At 38.7% G+C, this 23,429-nt stretch overlaps 3 protein-coding genes and 1 non-coding gene across 4 annotated transcripts; 2 read left to right on the top strand and 2 right to left on the bottom strand.

Annotated features, from left to right (window-relative positions):
* Nucleotides 1-306: 306 nt before the first annotated feature.
* Nucleotides 307-4,654, top strand: LOC103971082 (protein IQ-DOMAIN 3). Its single transcript, XM_009385029.3, has 5 exons — nt 307-580; nt 1,468-1,868; nt 2,492-2,710; nt 3,096-3,215; nt 3,708-4,654. The coding sequence occupies exons 2-5, from the start codon at nt 1,491-1,493 to the stop codon at nt 4,377-4,379; spliced, it is 1,389 nt and encodes a 462-aa protein (XP_009383304.2). The 5' UTR covers nt 307-580; nt 1,468-1,490; the 3' UTR covers nt 4,380-4,654.
* Nucleotides 4,655-5,534: 880 nt separating this feature from the next.
* LOC103971081 (internal alternative NAD(P)H-ubiquinone oxidoreductase A2, mitochondrial) lies at nt 5,535-15,235 on the top strand. Its single transcript, XM_009385028.3, has 9 exons — nt 5,535-6,168; nt 6,709-6,931; nt 8,246-8,406; nt 8,593-8,658; nt 10,915-11,078; nt 11,278-11,392; nt 13,764-13,943; nt 14,024-14,190; nt 14,872-15,235. The coding sequence occupies exons 1-8, from the start codon at nt 5,740-5,742 to the stop codon at nt 14,174-14,176; spliced, it is 1,491 nt and encodes a 496-aa protein (XP_009383303.1). The 5' UTR covers nt 5,535-5,739; the 3' UTR covers nt 14,177-14,190; nt 14,872-15,235.
* A 2,794-nt stretch (nt 15,236-18,029) lies between these two features.
* LOC103971147 (peptide-N4-(N-acetyl-beta-glucosaminyl)asparagine amidase A-like) lies at nt 18,030-19,760 on the bottom strand. Its single transcript, XM_009385106.2, has one exon. The coding sequence runs from the start codon at nt 19,758-19,760 to the stop codon at nt 18,030-18,032; it is 1,731 nt and encodes a 576-aa protein (XP_009383381.2).
* Nucleotides 19,761-20,713: 953 nt separating this feature from the next.
* Nucleotides 20,714-20,785, bottom strand: TRNAH-GUG (transfer RNA histidin (anticodon GUG)). Its single transcript has one exon. It is a non-coding gene; the product is annotated as a tRNA-His (tRNA).
* Between the last annotated feature and the right edge of the window lie 2,644 nt (nt 20,786-23,429).

The raw sequence follows: 23,429 nt of genomic DNA, 5'->3' as shown, positions 1-23,429 counted from the left end.
TAAAAATAAAAATGAAAATTATAATTATAATTCAAAATTAAGATAAATATTTTTGAATCATAAATAATCGGTTCATTGACGGTTTAGATACAATTTCAAACCGGCGAGCCACCCGGTTTCAGTTCACATTCGGTTTGAACCGCTGAGGGCCACCCATCGTCTACACCAATTACCTTCGGACTGCCGCGGTGAGAGTCGTAACGCTCACTAGAAACGAACAGCCCCAAACGTGGCAGTCTGTCTGTTCGGCCCTCGTTAAACGTGGGCGGTTACCGGATCCAGCACATCAAAAGAGGAGGAGAAAGAAAGCTGGAACGGAAGGGGGAACAGCCCCTCTTCTGTTGCCAAAGTGGGCGACGAGAGAGCGCGGGGGAAGACAGGCTGTGGTACCCGTGCGCTCCGCTCGCCAGCCGCGTCCAACCTCCCAAGTTCCGGTCTTTGAAAGGCCTCGTTGTTTACTTTCCTCGTTGGTGAGGAGCAGGAAAAGCTCTCTCTTTGGTCTTTGGCCTCCGACCCTGTGCCCCCCCCCCCCTCCCCCTCGCACGTCACCTCGGCGTTCTCCCCGTCGTCGTTTCATCAAGTAATGGCTTTCGATTCCCAAAGAGCGTCTCCTTTTGCTGCTTCCGACTTGATCATTCTTGAACTGTTCCCTCTTCTGTTCCGTACCATCCCAAGTTTGCACAACTTTTCTGAAACCGAGTAGTTCGGTGATTTCCTCTTCGTTGGTTTTCCTTCCGATGTGATTGGTTTTTCGTAGCTCTGGTTCTTCCGGGTAAAGATGGAACTTCGGTAAAGTTATGTTCTTGAAACGAAGAGTCCTCATAGTTCTCCACCCCACACTGTGATTTGGTTATTTGTAACTTCTGTTCTTCCGGGTAAAGATGAAATCTTTGTAAAAGCTCCGTTATCTAATCGAAAATTTCGGGGTTTTGGTGTTGTGTCTCTGTTCTTGTTCTTCTAATTCGTTTGCTATCCATGTGATATTTTCGTGTAAAAGCTCCGAACTTTAGTAAAGTTCTGTTCTTGGAACGAAGAGTCCTCATAGTTCTCCACCTCACAATGTGATTTTGGTTATTTGTAGCTTCTGTTCTTTTGGGTAAAGATGAAATCTTTGTCAAAGGTCCGTTCTTGAATCGAATACTTCGGCTTTTCGTGTTATGTCTCTGTTCTTGTTCTTCTAATTGTTTTGCTGTCCATGTGATTTTTTTTCTTGTACAGTTCTTGGGACGGAAATCTCTGTTCTTGAAACGGATATTTTGATTTTTCTTTGTAAAAGCTCCGTTTTGAAACGGAAATCTCTGTTCTAATAAGCTCAAGAGCTTTATCACTGAGGTGAAATGTATGTTCTTTACATTGTGGATATTCTAGCCTCCGTAGGTTGTGGTAAATTTGGGATAGCTTGGGAAGCCAGGATTTGGCCTTGGTTGCGGTTTCTTACCTTCTTATTCCATGAAGGTTCATGTGCAGGAGCGATTTAGCGGGAGGAGAGCATGGTGAGAGAAGGGCAGTGGTTTACTGCTGTCAAGAGAGCTTTGGTCCCACAGTGCTGTCAAAGTGATCTTGGGAGAAGTATTGGCAAATCCAAGCTGTCTGATTCACTCCTTTCAAAAGAATTGGAAGCTAATGCTGCACAACCGCTGTTATCTGCTCTGGTTGAGGATGTCGAGCTGACAGCAAAAGAGGATGAACACAGCAAGCACGCCTACTCGGTGGCTCTTGCCAGCGCTGTTGCTGCAGAGGCTGCAGTTGTTGCTGCTCAGGCTGCTGCAGAGGTCATTCGCCTCACCACCTTAACAACGAGGCTCACAGGTAAATCAAGACGAGAAATTGCAGCCACTAAGATCCAGGCCGTGTTCCGTGGATACTTGGTAAGTCTCGTTGTTCAGGAATTTGTTCTTTTGGTGCTTGCTCATCCACAAGATCCATAATTTGTTCAGTTTTGAAGTCCTTTCATGAATGCAATGCCTAGGCTTTTAGCTGTTGGAGAACCTTCCAACCTTTATGTTCTAATCTTCCTATTTTAGCTTGAGTTCAGAAGTGATTAACCTGTTTTAACCAACAGAAGGTCAATGACACATTGGATTTTAATGGATATGTTCTTAAGTACATAAAGCAAGTTAGATGAAGCTAATTTACTTGGAACTTTTTGATGTGAACATTGGCATATAGGCAAAACCATGAGTATTTGTGTTTACAAACTCTATCATGAAAACTCTACCTGATGTTTTTCGCTCAAGTGATAAATGCTAAGTTTGTTTGGTAACTCTTTTAAGTACAAAAAGGACAGTTGTTTTGGTATTCTGTTGCAATAATATAATCTGTTAAGGGAAACATCTAGTTATAACATGATAAACTAGTTTGGAAGGGAGTGAAGTCTAAATTGTTACTGCACCTATCATCTTGATGCTCCATTACCATCTTATGCTGGTCCTTGATTGCTGATAATCTAATTCTGTTGCTGCATTTATCTTATCTTGCAAATTTTGTTAAGGCGAGGAGATCATGGAGAGCACTCAGAGGACTGCTTAGGTTGAGGAGATTGGTAGACAAAAGTGCTGTCAAGTCTCAAACAACAAACACACTGCAGTGCCTGCAAATGCTGGCACGAGTTCAGACACAGCTACATTCAAGGAGGAACAGCATGACGGACCAAAACCAGGCTCTCCAGGGGCATCTGCAAAGAAAATGTGGGAAGCAACCAGTAGTAAAGGTAAGAACGTATTTTTATGTCACTATCTTCAATATCATTTCACCTTGATGCTTGGAATTAGAGAAATTTAAATTGCTGGCAACAATTGATATTGTTAAAAGGATGAGGTAATAAGAAGTGGTTTAGATGTAGAGAAGGATGGTTTACAAAATTACGCACCATTTACACAATGAACCAAAGCAAATGCTGATCAAGTCATTCTCTCTGTACTTCATCATCTTTGCATCACTGTTTCTATTCATGATGAAGTCTAAAACTTTACACTTCTTCATCTGTGTTCTATTCATGCATTTTCACATTGCAGATCTTCTGAAATTCTTTACTCATCTTTTCCTACAAATCAACTTTTTCCATCTTTAGGCTAATGGTTAATTCCTGGTGACAGATTGGAGAGGGATGGAATGATAGTGCTCAATCCAAAGAGCAAGCTGAAACAAAACTTTTGAACAAACAAGAAGCTGCTGTAAGAAGAGAAAGGGCACTAGCTTATGCATTTTCTCATCAGGTAGTGGGCATTTCGACTCTTCAATGCACATCCGTTATTCTTGCTATATTTCAGTTCTCAAGTTTCTCCACTGCACTATCATTTATTGGTCATGTTTTCTTAAATTTTTTTCAATTTAATTGTATCTAAATGTTTAAGCTCTTAGATGAGACATGATGCTAATTAATATTCTCCAAACTAGGCAATCTTATTATTCTTTGTTCTTGTATTCTGTGCTGCTTAGAGATCCAGTGTCCTTGCTAATCCAGTTCTCGAGTTTTTTCACTGCACTAGCATTGTCATGGTAAAACCATCGGTTTTGTTTGTGAATTTGTCCATCTTGTTATTCGCTGCTCTTCCTACTGGTCTTTTCTTCTTGTATTCTCTACAGCAGATACACCCATCGCCCTTGTTATTTCAGTTCTCAAGTGTCTTCACTACACTACTTTCTACTGGTCTTTGTGTTTGCACCCTGTACTGCAAACATGATTCTATGCATTTTCTCTGGCACAGTGGAAGAGCTCTACTAGATCCCTGCACACACAGCCAAGCAACCCACAATGGGGATGGGGCTGGTTGGCACAGTGGATGGCAGCAACACCGAACAACAGCGCGATGGAAATCAATGACCGTGCCTTCACCGACAGTTCCAACTGCAACGTCATGGCACAGACAAGGAAACATCGCGACACGAGCTTGGACTGCACCCCATCAGTAGCTCAGAAGTCGAGCCAGTCTTCCAGCCAAGAGTCACCGGCAACACCGCGCTCCAAGACACCATCGACTGCAAGCACGAAGAAATCGGTGAGCCCAAGAGATGGTCAGTGCTCCGTAGACAGTGACCCGAGGAGCAAGCCGAGCTTTCAGCCTGAGCAACGGCGGAGGCGGCACAGCATTGCAGGGCCATTGATGACGGGTGGTGAGAGTCTGGTGAGCTCACCGACCACTCCGAGCTACATGGCACTCACGAAATCAGCTCGAGCCAGGTCACGGTTCCATGGAACACAAAGTTGTCAACCTGAGACTTCCGAGAAGGGATCCATCTCATTAGGAAAAAAGCATTTATCTTTCCCAGCAGTGGCGAAGAGCAATGTATTGTCTTCTGCAAGGACCAGGCGGCATTCATGGCCTGTGAAGATAGATATTGCCTCATCGACAGAAGTAGCTACCAAGAAGAGGGTGTAACAAGCAGCAATGGAGGGATCAGATGGCCTGCTCAAGTTGCGGAGAAGCCTTGGTGGTAGTGTGCTGATACAGCATAGCTACAAATTGTCCTATTTGTATCCAAGTGTGGGATTGGTTTTTGGGTTCAATGACTGTTGCTCCTGTAGCCACAGCTTCTTGTTCTTCCTTGTGTACCTCAGTGAACAAATGTGGGAGTGGTTTTGGCTTTTGGTTAGAGGATGCTAGTATAAATGCTGAGTTGCCTTTAGTGTTCCATTTGAGATGATTGTATCATAATCTGATTTATTAATAATACTAACTGTGCAGAAGACATTGATGCTAGAGAGTGTGACTTGGTTAATCAAATTAAGTGTACAATATTATGATAAGCTCACAGGACATCAAGAAAATAATCTTTTTTGTTCAAATGATAAGTTGTAAAAACGAGATTTGATTTCAAGATATCTCTATCAAGAGATCAAAGCATTTACTGATTAAAACTAGTTGATATATTTTGAATGATTTTTGGGAAGAACATCAAAAGCACAAATACTAATCAGATTTGATGAATAGACCTAAGTAAATAACATCTTTGTACTAGATCTTTCCATTGAGTGTTTTAGCATGAAAATATCTTTTATAAGAGTTGGAAATTGGAACAAAGAAGGGCAAAATGATTTTTGGAGTATTTGTTATGATAAAGATTTTGATTGAGTGATGATTAATTCTAAAAGCTTAAACTACTATGGAAAGAGCCAAACACATGAAACTGAACCTAAAAGCATAGTCCAATCCAATTTGAGAATACGACTATTACTATTATTACTCAAAGATTTCACCCCTATTTTTGTGCACTTTTTTATCCTTTATTTTTCTACTCGAATCACTAAAAACAGCTTTGTGAAGGTTAATATTTACTATATTCGATATAGGAAAATAATATTCGATCATATCATGAGATTGATTCTGTGGGCTAAATGTGTATGAGAAACATCTCATGATTCAAAGTTTCTTTTCTTGAATTTTCTATTATTATTATTTTTTAATCGAATGTTATCTAAATTAATTTATGCCTCCATCAAATATTATTATTATTATATATATAAATTAATATTATCGATTTTGGAGGGACCCAAAATTGCAGAATACGCAGTCGGAGTTGACCGATATCTGATCCATCTCTCCGTGAATCATGCGATCGGTCGATCTCTGTCCATCCATCCACCATCCACTTTTCTCACTCCCCAACAGATCCAACTAACTTGCGCTCTGTGTCTGACCACCGTCTTGCCGCCACTATCTCCGCCGCCCCCCGTCCCCTTCCTTCAAATCCGATCCCTCACGGCACTCTCTCTCTCTCTCTCTCTCTCTCTCTCTCTTGATGGCTTGGGTCCGAAGCTTCACTCGCCTCTCCCGCTCCTCCTCCATATGGAAGCCGGCGAATCGATTCACTTCTACGATCTCCGCCGATCCGGGTTTGGCAGGCTTCAGCTCCTCCGGATCCGCCTTCCACGCGGGACTCGGGCCCACGAGTCCCGGCCTGGACAAGCCGAGGTTAGTGGTGCTGGGGACCGGTTGGGCGGGATGCAGGCTGATGAAGAGCGTCGATGCCGGCCTCTACGACATCGTCTGCGTCTCCCCACGGAACCACATGGTCTTCACCCCGCTCCTCGCCTCCACCTGCGTCGGCACCCTCGAGTTCCGCTCTGTCGCGGAGCCCATCGGTCGCATCCAGCCGGCTATCTCCACCGCCCCCGATTCGTACTTCTTCCTCGCCCGCTGCACCGCCATCGACCCTGATGCGCACACAGTGAGTTCGCTTGTTGATTTTGATGCAGAAGTATGATAAACAAGATTAGAACTTTGATTCGTTCGTCATACAATTAACATATACTGAAACAAAATTCAATTTTCATTTCTTCAAGAAGATAATCTTTTGCTACAAATAAAACTGCTTGTTTACCTTGTTTTCATTTCTTTTGGAAGCATTTTTGTTGTTTTTTGAATGCGTTGAATCTGCAGAGTGATATGCCTGACATTTGGCCATTGTGAGAGTCACCCGTGCCCACACAACCATGGGTTTAGAAAATGTCAAGAACTATTAGGCTGTTGTTAGTTATAATGATGGATCTTTGGCTAGTTTATGCCGCAGCAGAAGCTAGGAAAAGAGTGTTGGCAATGGATGGAGAATAAATCAGAGCTTTTAATGTCATATGACATGTTGGTTCTTGGTGTCACTTTAGCAGTTTTGGATGTTTCTATCTTTATCAAGAAAACACATGTTCTAGCTTCAGAACTTGTTAAATTGTAATGACATTGCAGTTTGACTTTTTTCTTGTCATAATACAAGGTACATTGTGAATCTGTTACTGATCAAGGGGGTGTTAGAGATGCTGTGGAACCATGGAAATTTACGGTATCGTATGACAAGTTGGTTATTGCAGCTGGAGCAGAGGCCTCAACTTTTGGTATAAATGGTGTTAAAGAGCATGCAATCTTTTTGCGTGAAGTTCACCATGCCCAAGAAATTCGAAGAAGGCTACTCCTCAATCTGATGCTATCTGATGTGCCTGGTATTTCATTTGAAACTGAAATTGCTTTTGATTTTCTGCTTGTCATAGGAGCAAAGTTTCCACATATAATTTTTTTTTTGTCATGGTTCATTAGTTGTGACCCGTAAGTTAGCTTTTCTTTTTTCAATTTTCTTCCGGTGAAAGTAATCTTGTTTTTGCTTGTTAAATGCAGTAGCTATACAACATCCCAATATTGTATATAATAGCATATGTCTGCCTGGAGATTTAATTAGCTGCATTTAATTTCAATAAGCAAAAGGCAAATATTATATAAAAAGCATAACAAATATGGACCTGATGAGATTTAAATAAATAGTTCAATGATAGTTCTACAACAAGTGGAGATAAGAAAAGGTAGATTCCATGCACTTAGAGTAATAATAAAGTTCCTTGGCAGTCTCAGTCAGGTAGAAGTATGAATGGTTATATAAGATGACACTAACGAGTATGCACTTATACACATTTCAAAATGTTAATAAGTAATTACATATTTCATTCAGAAATTTATGTTTATTTTATAATTAACTTTGTTCAGAACTTGCTTATTGCAATATAGATCACCATTAGTTCCAACAAATTTAAATTATTCAGTTTTGTTAATACTGGTGATGTGAGAACAGTTGTCCTTCTTGGGTTTCCTAGAAAATTTAATTTAGGCTAACACCAAAAAGCTTAAGCTTTGATTGCTGATCCGTTAATATATAGCAGTAAAAACAGCAGCACATCGTAATGTCCAAACTGTTGGGTCTTGCTACTTAGATCATTTCACACTATTGAACTCTGTGTCTGGCAAAGTTCCTAGTTAAATTATGAACTATCGACTTTCTTTCAATTGTTTCTGGTAGCATTTTGTTAGGTCTCTCTCTGTCTCTCTTTGGACCACTAATCCTAATTGATCTCATCTTGCCTAATTAGTGTCTCTATAGGTCTTCTTTCAACATATCCAGTAATCCAATACATAAGTGTCAGGAAATATCCCTGTTTGTTTGTTGTCGTAGATAGTTATTTTATGTATGAGTGTGAGCAGAAATGCCATGGATATATGATGAATGAATATATACTATATACAGTTTGTTTAAAAGATGTTTATAGGCTTGACATCTGTTTGCATTCCTCATATGTGCTCGATATTTGTCCAAATTCTAAGCTTATGGCTTATGTATCTACCATTGGATACTCTTCTCCACCAGTTTGGCAATTATTTGTATTGTATTCTATGTTATAGTGTTGATTTTTCAGTCTATGAAAGTTGTCCTAGTTATCTTCGATTATTTTAATTTCCTGCCATTTACATGCAAAAAAATACATAAACAGGTATATCAGAGGATGAAAAGAAGAGACTATTGCATTGTGTTGTTATCGGTGGTGGTCCTACTGGTGTTGAGTTCAGTGGTGAACTTAGTGATTTCATCATCAAAGATGTCCACGAACGCTACTCACATGTTAAAGATTTTATCCATGTCACCTTAATTGAGGTTTAAGTTCCTTTCTTTATCCTAATTATATATTTCCTTTCACAATTTTGAGGTTGAGATGGCAGATTGTTACTTGATGTTGTTACTTTGAGTTTTAACGAGTACAAATCCATTATAAAGTGTCCAAAAACACAAATTTGGTTGCTATCTAACCTCTAATTTTTCTTTTTTTTTTTTGGGTGATAGGCAAATGAGATATTATCATCATTTGATGTTCGTCTCAGACAATATGCCACAAAACAATTAACTAAGGTGACTGAAGCTTAATCATTTACTTTTTTTGTTCTTACGCTGCTTGCTTAATGGTTGTTTGGCTTATTCATGTGTTTGTAGCTCTGATTTCTTATGTAGAACTTTTTAAGCCCAGATATTTTTCATCAAGTTAAAATGATATCCTTTGAGTTGCAAAAGAATTTCTCTTATTCCATATGGTCTCTGTAGCAATTGTTGGCAATTTATTTTCGCTTGGGCTTTTTAAGTTGGACATTTCTCTCACAAGATATTATAGAATTATGAACTGATATTTGAAGTGTCTATATGGTTTACGTTTGCACCTTGGAAAGATGGCATGAACCCACAAATTTTTCTTTGCTTGAGATTTTTGTTTTTAATTTTTAACTAGAAAGTATGTAGTTAACTAAAAACAGTTTTCTTTTATTGTTTTTCCTGTTTTGAACTGCTAAAACCAAGTGCATGCTCCTATGGGAATTATGAATCTTATTTTTTTAAATTAAAATTGTTTGAATTAGGAAGTATTTTCATTTTTTCTCTTTGCTTAAGTAAAGAAAGATGGGTGATAGAATTAATCAAGAGTCTCAGTGGTTCATGTTTGGCTCTGTGATTACTGCAATGAGCGTGCATGTTGTGGTGGTCAAGTTCATTGTTAACGTTAACTGAAGCTGTTTGTAAAATGATAGTTGAAGCATGTTTACAATGTAAATATTTATTCTTTTCCTATATACCTTATTTTGCATCTGTGCATACAAATTATAGTTTTAGAATTGGCAAATTGACAATGCCAGCTGAAGTATATTCTCTTCTTTGTTAATTAAACACCTGGAGCTTCCATGAAAGCAATTAACATGGTGTCTCATTGGCATTTAGTAACATTCTTTATTCAGACTACAAAAATGGTTAATTCTAGTGGTGTGCCACTTGAATTGGCTAATTTCCTTAGTAAAGACCACATGGCATGTTTATTTCAAGAAAATTTTTCAGTTCTATAAAAACTTTATCAAGAAAATAGAGAAATACAGTGTTAATGTTTACTAATTAAAATAATGAAAAAATATTTTCTTAGAAAATTAGTTGCTAGTTTTCTAATTTTGAATAGGTTTTGGAAAACTTAAAAAATTTAGTTTCTTTTTCAATGTTTCATGTACTTATTTGATGCCAAGATGCATTAGTTTTGATGAATAATGAACCTGGAACATGACATGCTACTGGAATGAGCCATAACACTATGCTATTTGCGTCATCTACGATAGAAATGGCATGCAATACTACAGTAATTTTTTTATTTGCCTTTTTAAGCAATGTGAACATTCTTACAGGACTAGACTTTGTTACTAGTGTATTTGGATCGAAGAGGCCAGAGATTAGGAGTGTAACAGGCATCTAAAGTGGAAGGGGAAGTCTAAGAAAGGTCCACTTAATTAGTATCCAAGGAAGGGAAGGGCACCCTGGGAGCAAAGGACACCACCATCCATAGAGAGGATGCATAGTCCTGTGAAACTACCACTAGTTGTGAAGGTTCTGTTTTCTGCAGTTCTATCTACTGCAGGATTAGTAATGCCTTTCAAATGATTTAGAAAGGATGAAGCATGAAATTTCATTTATAATATGACCGGTTAAAATTTATTTCCTGATCATTTGACAAATGATTGGCCAATTTATATAGAGGTTTGGCAGTTCTATATCAGCTATACTTTGTCTTTCTTGTTTAATTTATTATTAGAACATTCTTATTGATGCAGCATTTGAGTGTGTTAACTGTCTGAAATCTTTATAATGATGGTCCAGGATGGTTACTCCGCATCCTAGTGTTTCAAGTTGAGAAGACAATTAGATACATTTCTAATACTATATCTTTATGGAATGTTTTATGTCATTTATGAGTCATTCTGCTAATTTCATTTGGCTGATAATTCTTTTGTATTGATACATCTATGTGCATGGCTGTCTCAGAGATGTTGAAATATCATTGTTTCTATTTGTAGTCTTATCTCGATATGGTGGTCAATTTGTTTTGCTTTAGTTTAAAATATAATAATCTACACACTGCTGCAGCTTGTAGCATTAACTGAATTCATTGTGATTTGTTTCTTCTGTGTCAGTTTTCATAATCTTGGCCATACTTTATGTGGTTTCCCACTTAACCTTCTTTATTGGTGATTGAATGATTTAGATTTTGGTTTTTGAAATTGTGAAATAATTAACACTTATTTTATGAGCATGATGATTTCTTAATTTAGTGGATCTGATTTTTTTATGCTACAATGAACTCAGTCAGGAGTTCGTCTTGTGCGTGGGGTTGTAAAAGATGTTCAACCGGAAAAAGTTATTCTTAACGATGGAACAGAGGTTCCATATGGGCTTCTTGTTTGGTCTACTGGTGTTGGTCCTTCACCATTCGTTAAGTCCTTATATTTTCCGAAGTCACCTGGCGGAAGGTATTTTCTTCATTGAATGTAGATTACCCTAGGGGCAATTCCATCAACATTTACCTTTATAACAGGCAATTTTTGTCAATGTTATGCTAAGATGCATATATTTATGTATTCAACTCCAAAATGTTGACACTATATTTCTTATTTTCATACAATCAGATGTGGAACCTCCATGGCTCATTAACATTTAAACGTTTTCCAGGATAGGTGTTGATGATTGGTTACGCATTCCTTCTGTACAGGATGTGTTTGCAATAGGTGACTGTAGTGGTTTTCTTGAAACTACTGGAAAACCAACATTACCAGCACTGGCACAGGTTAGTGGTATTAGTGTTCTTCCATGATATTTCTTACCTGATGGTATTGAATTGCTTAATCACAATGTTACCCTATACCATGCACTGTGACTGGAAACACATTGAATTTTTCATGAAGGGAACTGATAGATTCCAGACTATGTGGACTCTACAAAATTGAGCATGAATAATTAGATTTCTCCTCTCTACTCATATTATAGATCATTAGTCAGAGTTGTTGCTTGGAAAATAATCTATCTGGTCCGATTACACCTATTTAGGCTACTAGTTTTAGACCTAATATAACAGAAGTGTCTTAAAGATGTACAGTTATTTGAAATGTCCTGTGTTAGGAAAGGAAACAAAAATTCTTGATTCATCTATGTATAGTTTGACCATTATAGTGTCCTTTGTCATTTGTTATTGTTAGACAAAAACTAATTTTTTCTTGGATGGGAAAATTTTATAAAGCCTAAATTTTCAACCATGTGTTTCTGATCCTAGATTATATGATCTTCTTTTTCTCGATTCTTTTGTAATACTCCATTTTCTTTGTTTAGCATTTACCATATCAAAATATTCAACTATGTCTCTAGTTTTCATATAAGGAAACAATTTATTTCAAATAAATATATTATAATAAAATTCTTTTTCTAGCTAAAATCAATCCTCCTTTGTAAGTTGAGAATTATAAGGTGGTTTACCAAATATACAAGGATCTAGTTGTCTTATAATTAAATAGATTCATATCATGAAATTAAAATATTGAAATATTGGGAGCATTAAGCCACCAAAAGGATGCGGTTGTTTCCGGAGGAAACTTTGAAGCATAGGCAGTTCAAGTGTAGAAAGGAAAATGGAATTGGAAATTTGGTTTTAACAATTGGCTGCCTACAGGTTAACTGTTGAGAAGGTTAGGTCCAACATCAAGGAGTAGGATATTCATGACCAGAGAATGGCTTCAGATCTGATGGCATCTAATGGTTGGTCCTTTTGCCCCTAGCTGTAATATGAACTCATCTTATCATTTGGGAGGAGCTTATAAGACTTGAACTTTAGGGAGTTTTGAAGGTTTAACAAGTTCAGCATTGCAAAAAATTTAAACGATAAAGAAAACAAGAAAGTAGAATGAATTTGCTCGAACCAATAATAATCTATGCACAGAAAGGAATTAAAGATTGTTCAAAAATTAAAGACTTGAGAAAGATTTGCTATTAAAAGATTTTGACTGACATAAGAATGAAACTGGGTATTAATAGGACTCTTATAGTTGCCCATATTTCCTTCATAACCTACATATTGTGGATTGTTAATAGTACCCTTATGAGCCTTTTCCGTGGTATTTATTTTCAACATCAAGATCCTCATGTGAATCTGCTTTTGGATGTCTGGATCTTTCACCTTCCCATGTCCATGTTTGGAGAAATTTAAGAAACTAGCTAAAATTAAAAGGAAAAATAAGTGTGTAATCGGTTCATTTGAATGCTATAACAGCACTAGCGACAGGCCTTAATATCTCAGTTATCTTGGGTCAGGCTACTAGAAACAAATGGTTAACTTCTTCTGTCATATGCAGTTCATGCAATCATGATGTTTTGGCAGATTTTCTTGAAAAGAAATCACAATCTTGATGTTTTAGTGTGTTTTCAAGAAAATAGTCACAATTATTATTTATGGGCACGTAAATAAATTCATGATCAGATATTCATTTTCTTCTGGGTTCGATAATATGACTTCTTAATGTATAAGAGACAAAGTCAAGTACTTTGCAAGTTTGCATTACACATGATACTAATTTGGTTCACAGAATTTCTGAAATTGAGAATGATATTGTCAATCACTTGTTTGGATTCTTTTGTCAAACCATAAGTAGCAAACTCTCCTTACTTCTAAGCATATTACAGAGAGTGCTAGTAAATTATAGTGATTGGTAAATTGGGCTGCTAGTAATTCGTACATACCTGTTCAAACAGATAATTCCCCATCAATTTATTCACTTAAACTTGCATGCAAATCACATGATTTACTTGGATTGTTGCATGACAGTTAACTTCTTAGTATAGGCCTGTTGCTTTCTGCTTTTAAGTTAAAATGCTTTTAATATGCTTCCCTATGGTTTTGTCTTCAAATTATTATTTACATACAATATATGTTAGCATTAAGGTATGGTTTTGTCCAGAAAATAGTTTCTTCATTTAATAAAATAAATAAATTTGAGTATTATTAACTTTCTGCCATATTTTTATATCTTGTTCTGTATTTGAGCCCTAGATATGCTGGTTAAGAGTTAAGACTGTATATTTAAACAAGTTATGAATTCTATTTCTTAGTTACTACATACTTTACGTGGTTGAACTTTTAAGACAATTAGTCCAACAACGTATCAAATTAGGTTGCAGAAAGGCAGGGGAAATATCTGTCTAACCTGTTGAACCAAATTGGTAAAGCTGGTGGAGGATATAGAAATGCTGCAGAAAATCTAGAACTTGGTGATCCTTTTGTATATAGGCATCTAGGAAGCATGGCAACAGTTGGAAGATACAAAGCTCTTGTAGATCTCAGGCAAAACAAGGTAGCTTCCCACTTTATCTTTCTGATTGCTGTTGTCTTAGTGTTGTGCTTAAACTAAACTAATTGTAAAAACATTCTCAGGAGGATAAGGGGCTTTCTCTTACGGGTTTCATTAGCTGGTTCATCTGGCGATCAGCATATTTAACACGTGTGATAAGTTGGAGGAACAGATTCTATGTTGCAATTAACTGGCTCACTACATTTGTATTCGGTCGTGATATAAGCCGCATCTAAAATGAGAAATCCAGGTACCAAGAACCTCTTCGATATCTTCTTTTTACCATGTGTTATACTCAAGTCTTCCATCTGACCTACCTCTGCAGCATTTGATCAGATTGATGTCACTAATATTATCAGTATCACAAATATGTTACTATTCTATTTAGAATTTTGAGAGAACAATCCCATGTCATCAGTCTTAGTGTTGTTCACCTTTTGATTCAAAGTATGTATGCACATGGTATTAAAATAATATTTTTCCAATTGCATTTGACCAATAATGTAAACACATATTCATCGTAGCTTCATAGCAGAGACCTATATCATAAACCTTTATCTACTGGTACGACACTCTGAGATCTCAACTACTATCTCATTAGACATAATTCATGATCCAAATGCTTCAATTTTTTGTTACTTGCATGAATTACCAAATGCCACGTTCCATTGAATCACTTCTCTTCAAACCGACAAAGAAGTCTAGACTTCCTGATTCTAATGGTTAAAACTGTGGTTCTGCTGTTTCCACTCTTTACTAATCACTGCCATTTTGATCAAGTGTAAATTAGTTTTTGGAGTTGGCAACTTGGCATGACAGCATGTTGCATTCATTATATGCATTCATGAGAACTTCTTATATTTATCCAACAGACTTGGTTGATGCATTTATTGAAATGAATAATGATTTCCATTTCTGGTTCCTTTTGCAGGCCACTTGCATCCTTTTTGACAAATCATGTCAGATCAGTTACGAGGAAATGCAAGATGTAATTCATACATTTAATGTGGTGCCATGAATCAATATTGTGTGCTCTGAAGCCATGAGGGTGATTAAAGCTGGCAAATTATTGCTTCATTTGTGAGTGTTCTACTCGTATAGGCTCATATAATGGATATGTAACTATATACTATTTTGATTACATGTCTTCTTGTCAAGGCAAAGAAGATGGATTGTGCTCTATAATTTTGAAGCATCATCATTTGTGTTCAGAACTTATGATTGTGAAGCCTTGATGTTGACTTTAATACAATATACACGTAATCGATGTCTTATCAAATGATTTATCCTTATAATTGTACTCCATGTTCTCATAATGAATTATTATTCATGAGACAACGAAGATGGATTGCTCTCTTGGAAGCATATTTCATGTCAAAAACAAAGTTGTTCGCTAACTTATTAGAGAGTGTTTGGCATTCTCACAATCATGAATTTTTTTTCATATCCCTAAATTTGTGCAGGATTTATAAGATAGATGAAGTTGTTAATTCCATCAATTTCGACTTCCTGATTTTTGGAGATTAAATTAAATTATACAAATTTAGGAAACTTATCTCCACCAAATAAAAAAAAAAAGTAATTCCTCAAAATCAGAAAAATAACTTTAAAAAATAATCTCCGAAATTCAGAAATATAAGTAAAATTAGTCGACAGCATCTAATTATTTTGGATTGAGAAACAACCGATTCTGTACATATAAATTTAATTTCCGGTTACAATCGGAGACTGCCTCTATGTGTTTGAGCTCGTAATCGAGAGAGATCACATCATCGTGGCCGTTCATACCGGTCATCAATTCACAGTCCCCGGTGAATCCTTTTGGTCGCTCACCAAAGTGCAGATCGCCGCCTAGCGGTGCGCTCCTCCTCTCTTCTTCTATTTCCTTGCTTTCCGGAAGTCTGCGATCCTTCTTTTCCCCTCGTCGTTGAAAGGTCCGGACTTTGGTTTTGTTTCAGAAGTTACGATCGGTCTCTTTTCATCGAAAAGTTAGAATCTTGATTCTTTGTCGATGGGTAAGTCTTGTAGGTTTAATGAGTGCGTTGGATTTTGCTTCGCAAGTCATCGATCCTTCATTTTCCCCTCGAAAAGCATAATGTATTGATTCGAAAGGGCTGGACACGCATTGATTCTTGGGGTGAATTTGACTTGTGGGTTTGATCAGAGTGATAGATTTTGTTCCGGAAGTTACTGATCCTTACGTTTTCCTAACAAGGTAGAATCTTGATTCCTTGTAGGTTATCAATTCTTCTTTGTTTTTTTTGTGTTTGATCGATGGGTGTGTTAGATTTTGCTTCGCAAGTCATCGATCCTTCTTCTTCTTCTTCTTCTTCTTCTTCTTCCCCTTGGGGGTAGAATCTTGATTCTTTGTGGACCAGTCTGGAGCAGGGTTTATTCTTCGATGGATAAATCATGTAGGTTTGATGAGCATGCTGGATTTTGTTTGGGCAGTCATCGATCATTTTTTAGTCCCTCGGAAGGTCGAATCTCGATCATTTTTCTAGATGATCGAGCATTAAGCTGCTGGACAAATGTCTTTTCTTTATGCATGAAACTTTCTTTGAAAAATGTACTATCAACTTCATTTTCAACTCTCTGATATAATTTATATCACCAAAATATTTCTTCAATGCCATCAGAAGAATTATGCTTTTTAAAACTATTAAGTATTGGTGTTTAGTTAGTCATGCTCATATACTTTCACTCAAGCTCATCAAATACATCTTTTATGGTTTGGCTGAAACAAATTATTAGTCATTGGTTTGCTATCTATCTAACTATTATATTCATCCAGTAAGTAATTTTGGAAACCATTATTTTGTAGCTCATGCCGATATGATTTATATTATACATATGATTGAATTCTACTTACGTCAATAGAAAAAAAAATCTAATTATGATAAAATTTCTTAGGAGATGATCTTGATAAGGAGGGACTCTCCTAATTATTTATTCTAGACCATCTACTCTCGCCTATTAGAAGAAATGACCTCTTAAAAACTAATAGAGGGGGTTACATATATAAAATGAGACAAGGATACATGACATTATTGAGATATTATAGATTTTCTATCATTTTCTCTTAGTCACATAAACTAGTCAACGAGAGATTAAATCTTTTCTCATATCTTCATTGTCCTTAATCGATCATACATAGCGGTAGTACGAAGGATATGAAGAGAGAAGAATATGAACCTACTTCTTGCATATCAACATCGCTATAGCTTTCATAATCGATGATGATGTGCTTCAACATCGCTATAGCTTTCAAAACCGATGATGATGAGCTTGTAGATCACATAAAAGCTTTCTAAATAGTATAAAAAAGATACACATCATTAGATATATTATTATTTGATTTCATATTTTGACATTAACATTTTTTACATAATAAAAGCATTGCGTGGTTTTTATACTTAGTATTAGAGTCATGTTTGAAATCTATTTGTTAACATCTTTCACTCGGAAAAAGGTGTTATTCATTTTTTATTTACGATGCATGAATGATTCATCTATATCATCGAGTTACTTTTCTATCCGGTTCGTCACATCGTTTGCTTGTAGGCGATGTGAGGTTCATCGTGCTTGATCGATAGATCACTATCGATAATTTATTGTCGACAACAATATTGCTAAGGGCGACAACCTTGGGTAGCTGTTAGCCCAATCGTCCACTATGACAATCATGGAGGTCGACGATCAACGATAGTGACATTCCACCCACGAGGAATGTGATGCGACTGATCGGTGAGATCGTTAGTTGACCATGTGAGGACAATTGCCTTATGACAGGTGATGGTTGTACTCATGTCATTATTAACGGTGTTGTCGTGATACTAAAGAAGTCTAATTACATAATTTAGCCCAAATAAACTCAAAAACATTACTCGAAATATCTTACAACCAGCAAAGGTCTTGTTACGTAATTTAACTCCAAACACCTTGTACGAACATTTGATGATTTAAGATCATTTTATCTTTAAAAGAAAACACCTAATTCAAAGACAAGTTTATTTGCTGTGAGGAAGACTGGTGGCGTCTTAAGTGACTAGGAAGACGACGGACTGGCCATCGCAATCCTCCCCCCTTCTAAGCATCGGAGATAGCGAAGCACGAGCGGCTCGCCATGTCGACCTTGATCGCGCCCTCCTCGGCGTTCACTGTTCGCAGGTAGCAAGAGTTCTCATCGGTGTACTTGTAGTACGACCTGGTGCTCGCAATTCCCCATTGCGCCTCCTCCTCGTGCACCATGGCCGACCCCTCCGCCTCCTGCCGATCCGACAGCTTGCTCATGCTCACCGCCGAGAGCTCTTTCACGTACGCCGTCTCCTGCAGCTGGTGCGACAACCGGGTGTTCTCGAACGTCGGCCCGCCCGCCACCCTCACCACCGACGTCTGCACCTGCAGCGGCGCTTCCATCAGCAGCTGCACCTTTCCCACCGTCCGCTGCCCGCTCTTCGTCGTCACCGTCGTCTTCTCCCTGTTTACCACGTCCACCTGCCGCACCGCCCCGCGGTTGTGCACCGAGACCTGGCTCTTGAACCGCAACTTCTGCCCCACGGTGGTGGTCATGTTGCCCTTGGAGGAGCTCACCCATCCCACGAACCGGAGCTGCCCCTCGGCGTCCACCTCCGAGTGCCCGTCCTGATTGTGCCACTGGGCGTTGCGGTTCACCTTCAGTGTCGGCGTGGTGTACTCCACTATCCCGGCCTGCACGGCGTCGGACCACCGGTCCACCCAGAGGTGGAGGTTCGCCGACAGCAGCCAGTACTTCTGCGCGTCCTTCACCCCGATCGCGAGCTCGTGCGGCCGCCCGTCGAGCAGCAGCCCGAGGAATGGAGTCAGGTCGATGTCGTGGGAGGGGATGTCGAAGGTGCCGATGGCTGTCACCGGTGACCAAAAGTAAGGGTTGATCGAGCTGGAGTAAATGACAGCGTACGGTACATGTCCCCCCACGAACCGGCCGTCGACCGTTGCGTACAGCTGCCGGAACCCGCCGTTGGCCGTGGAGGCCGCCACGTCCCGGGCATTGTACGTGAAGCGGAGGGGATTCATGTACCAGGACTCATCATCGGCGTGGTAGGACACGAAGATCTCCAGCACAGCCCGGTATGTGATCCTGGGGACGGTGACTGGCGCGGCCACCGCCTGCGGGTTACCGCTGATCTGGAACCAGAAGCCGCTGCCGTAAGACCCACGCTCTCGCGAGATGGGGATGACAAGGTCGGCCGGCTCACGGTAGAGCCCCCAGAGGCTGGGATGACCGGTGTGCTTCGAGCTCGCGGAGAGCTCTCCGCGGTAGAAGTGGAAGGAGACGTTGGCGGCGAGCACAGCGGCGAGATCGACGGCGGAATTGTCGACGATCATGGAGACGGTGCCTCCGCCGGCGAGCCGGTTGAGGATGGCGGCATAGCGGGTGACGTCCTTCTGCACCCTCCAGAACGCGTCGGCGGCGGTGAGGAGGGGCGGGGTGCTGGTGCGGAGGATCTCCACGCCGTCGAGCCAGACGGCGGCCACGCGGTGCTTCCGGGCGAGACCGGAGGCCGCCATGGCCACCTCGAGCACGACGCGGGTCCAGGGGGCGGAGCAGTCTGGGGGCTGCGTGTAGTTGATGGACACCACGGGAAGGGAGGCGACGCCGACGGCGAAGGCGTGGTCGAGGACGGCCACGGTGCATTTGGGAGTCTGGGCGGGAAGCGCCGACGGAAGAGTCGGGTCGAGGAGCTCGAGGCCGGCGCTGCTCGCAGGAGCATCGGGTACCACAGAAGGAAGCGCAAGGGTGAAGGCTTGGAGGAAGAGGAGGAGCGGTTGGAGATGCATGTCTTCCTTGATTGTGCCGTGTCTTATGGTGGAGTGGAATCGGTGTTGACTGTGAGTAAACAGGTATCAATGGAGACGTGTATATATATTTATAAGTAGAGAGAGAGAGAGAGAGAGAGAGAGTAATTGAAAGGGGAGGGAAGAAGAAGATGGCGTGCGTGTAAAACGTTGATTGTTGTGTTTGTGGTGTGGTGGGTTTACTGCAGTACTTTTACGGCACAGGTAAGTGTTTCTTCCTGCTAATTTCTTTCATCTACTGTTTGGATTGTCTTTTTGTTGATGGCAGAGTAACTGTGCCTCTACTTTTTTTGCCAGTGAAATTATAATGGACGGAAGAGAGAAATTATGATGGAAGAGTAATTGTGGGCACCTTCGAACGTCACGTCACGTCATCACGAGTGAGATATTTAGACAAGTCAATACGGTCAGATTGATTCAGTAGAATGCACTAACTAACTTATTTCACTCTATTCTAACTTCTTTTAATCTGTCCTCTCTGTTTTTTATTTGAAGCTTATTTATTATTCACAACCTAATTTATTTATTTATTTATTATTGGCAATCTCTTTTTTATTATAATCTTTTTTTTAAATAATAAAATATAATTTTATTAATCTATCAATCTTATCCTTTTGTTATCCATAACCTCTTAATGCACTCATTTCTCTTTCCTTTCCTTGTATGTTGTTCCGTATTATTTCTCTCTTATCGCTTGATACTCTTTTGATCGATGCTGCTCAGACTAAAAAGAAAGATGATGAGAGCTTTTACGTCCATCTAGCATCGTCAATATCATTCGTCGTTGCTCGTCGCTCATCACTCGTGATTAGGAGGAGGAGGAGGAAAAATAGAAAGATTATGAAGGCATTTATATCTATTTATAAAAGAAATAGTATTAAAATAAAGAAAACATTATCGTACTAATAATTAAAAATTAGTAACTCGGTAAAAATTGTGGCTGCTGGGATTCGAGCCCAGGTCTCCACGGCCACAACGTGGAATTCTTACCACTAAACTACAGCCACTTTGTTGTGATCAGTCTGTCTTTATTGAATACAAATATTATTATCAGATAAGCCTATCGATAATAAGAAATATCTCTTTTATTACCTCTCGAAAAAAATCTAAGAGATTAAAAAAATAATGTAATTAATTATTTTTAAGTTAATTTTATATTTTATATTTTAATTTTATCATTAAACACCTATTCTTTAAATACTCACATTAGCACATTTAAGATTTATTGGATGAGCTTTCAAACTTTCGGTCCTCCTTGATATATACATCTCGTATATCATTAATACATCGTTTAAAATATATTGATTAAGGTTGTGAATCGTGAATCATTAATAAATGAGTTTGGTACATCTTTACTAGACATTTTAGGTGTACATTTTTTTTAATTAAAAAATCAAAGAAGGGTGTAAAATCCAATTATTATTTTGCATCTATTCAATGGTAATCGTCAATCTTTCGTGTTGCATTATTCAACACCACAAAGGTAGGTATGTATTCTTCTTCTTCTATTTCATGTTGAAATGTAGATATATTATATGTTTAATGTAGATAATATTAATTTATCTACTTCACACCAATTATTATATCACATAAAGAATTCTATCATGTATAACACTTGTAATAAATATAAATATGTGCTAATGATCCGGCAATCATTCCATGCATGGGTGACATATCGATCGATCGATGAAGCTCCTCGTGAAACTGAATTGATCGATTGGAACTTATATGAAGACCTTTTTCGAGGACAATTAATGCAAATATGGATGTTGTAGATTGGCCGATTGATCAAACCAACACCTTCCTTCGATCCCAAACCCAATATATGAAACTTGCGTTGATTTTGAACTTCAACTCTAATAATTAGTTTTACGTAATAAATTAAATCCAACACTTGAATTGATAGTGACTTTTCATTATTTTCTTATATATGAGTAATATATCTGACTCAAAACCTAATATATAGAAACTAATATGGTACAATTGAGATGGTCGACATGTCAACCTCAAGTGCCAACGTGTCGGCTCTTGCTAGATACGATTGCTCCATGCAGTCGACGTGTTGGTCGGGCTGAACCTACCTACCTCTTCAGGAACCAAAGCTCAACCTTTTCTATGTAGTTATTCTACGTTTGAGCTTTTCTCCGACCACCACCTCCACATCAATTGCTAGGTCAACCCTAAATGATCGTACATGTTCAAGCCTATTGTACTTATGTTCCAATAAGTGTAAGCTTTAACTAGAATAGTCCAACTCATGTTCTCTAACTCGCCCAATACACACCATCAACTCTATTTACTCTGCCATCCAACCTAGGCTTCCACGCAGCAAGAGGTGCACTCTCCTTCACCGGATCTTTCTGTCCCTTCGCCAAAACTGAAAACTCCTACCGAATCGATTGTTCAATCGATCGACCCCTCGGTCAATGTGATGGATCAATGGTTGAAAGATATCTAGAAAGAAATCAAGCAAGCGAACCAAAGGTGGAATCATATTTATGATCCTCTTTCATAAAAAGCATTAGTTATGACATTATGGAAAGTCTAACCCCTCAGCATATTATGACATTCATAGAGAAATTTTTTTTTTTTGAGAGCTATACAAGGAGGTTTAATGATGAGATTCACTTGATCGGTAAATCGATCCTCATTGTCCCTATCAATGCATAGATCAATGGATTCCAACCTTCGTGATTTTTCTACAACATTATCACGCAACCTCTAGTGACTTTTTTAAAACTTTTATAAGAGGATAACCGTTACATCGTAGTCGAGTCTATAATAATTGGGAAAAGAAAGCCAGAGACTAAGAAAGTGACGTAGGAAGAAAAATATCAATATTAAATCCTCATAGAAAGGTTATGAATTGAAGATAAAAGAATGATTGAGTTCCTCCCTGACGGGACTTTACCGCCCTCAATGCTTTATATATAGAAGTCTTCATGTGAATCTAAGAGAATGGGCTTTTATGAGCACCTCACCCCTTGAGGATGCCACCCATGAAAAGAAACATGACGAGATATTACTGCTTCCGTTAGGACTATGTGCATAATACCCAAGATTATTATACATATTTTGAAAAGTTAATCCAAAGAGGTCATCTCCATAAGTTCCTACCTAGAGTTCATGAGATATTGCCAATACTTAAAGGCCCCATCGAGCAATGAGTCAATGTGATTGTGGGAGGGTCGACTACAAGGGGTTATAATTCATTCACCTAGAAATCGTATGTATATGAGCCGCAAGTCAAAAGATTCTATCACAATGGAGATCAACCTATTGCGTTTAAGGAAAAGGAGATTGAGCACTTAGACCCCGAGAACAATGATGTGCTCATAATTTTTGTCAGGATCGCCAATACTTTAGTAAAGAGGATCCTGATTGACATTAAAAGCTCTATGGACATACTTTATTATGATGCTTTCCAGAAGATCGACCTATTAGCCAAACACCTGTAGCCTATCTCCTCTACCCTCATAAGATTCATAGATGACTCTATGATGCCATTGGGAACTATAGATCTCTATATTACCAAGTTCTTGGTAATTGATATCTCATCCATTTACAACACTACCACCGAATAGCTCATTCTTAATTACATATGCATCGTGGTACTAATTTATTATATGACGCTAAAATTCTTAACTAGCT

This window comes from Musa acuminata, chromosome BXJ2-6, assembly GCF_036884655.1.
Source record: "Musa acuminata AAA Group cultivar baxijiao chromosome BXJ2-6, Cavendish_Baxijiao_AAA, whole genome shotgun sequence".
In the NCBI taxonomy this organism is placed as follows: Eukaryota; Viridiplantae; Streptophyta; class Magnoliopsida; order Zingiberales; family Musaceae; genus Musa; species Musa acuminata.
The sequence above is the reverse complement of the archived record's forward strand: the minus strand, read 5'-3'. Positions and strand labels throughout refer to the sequence as shown.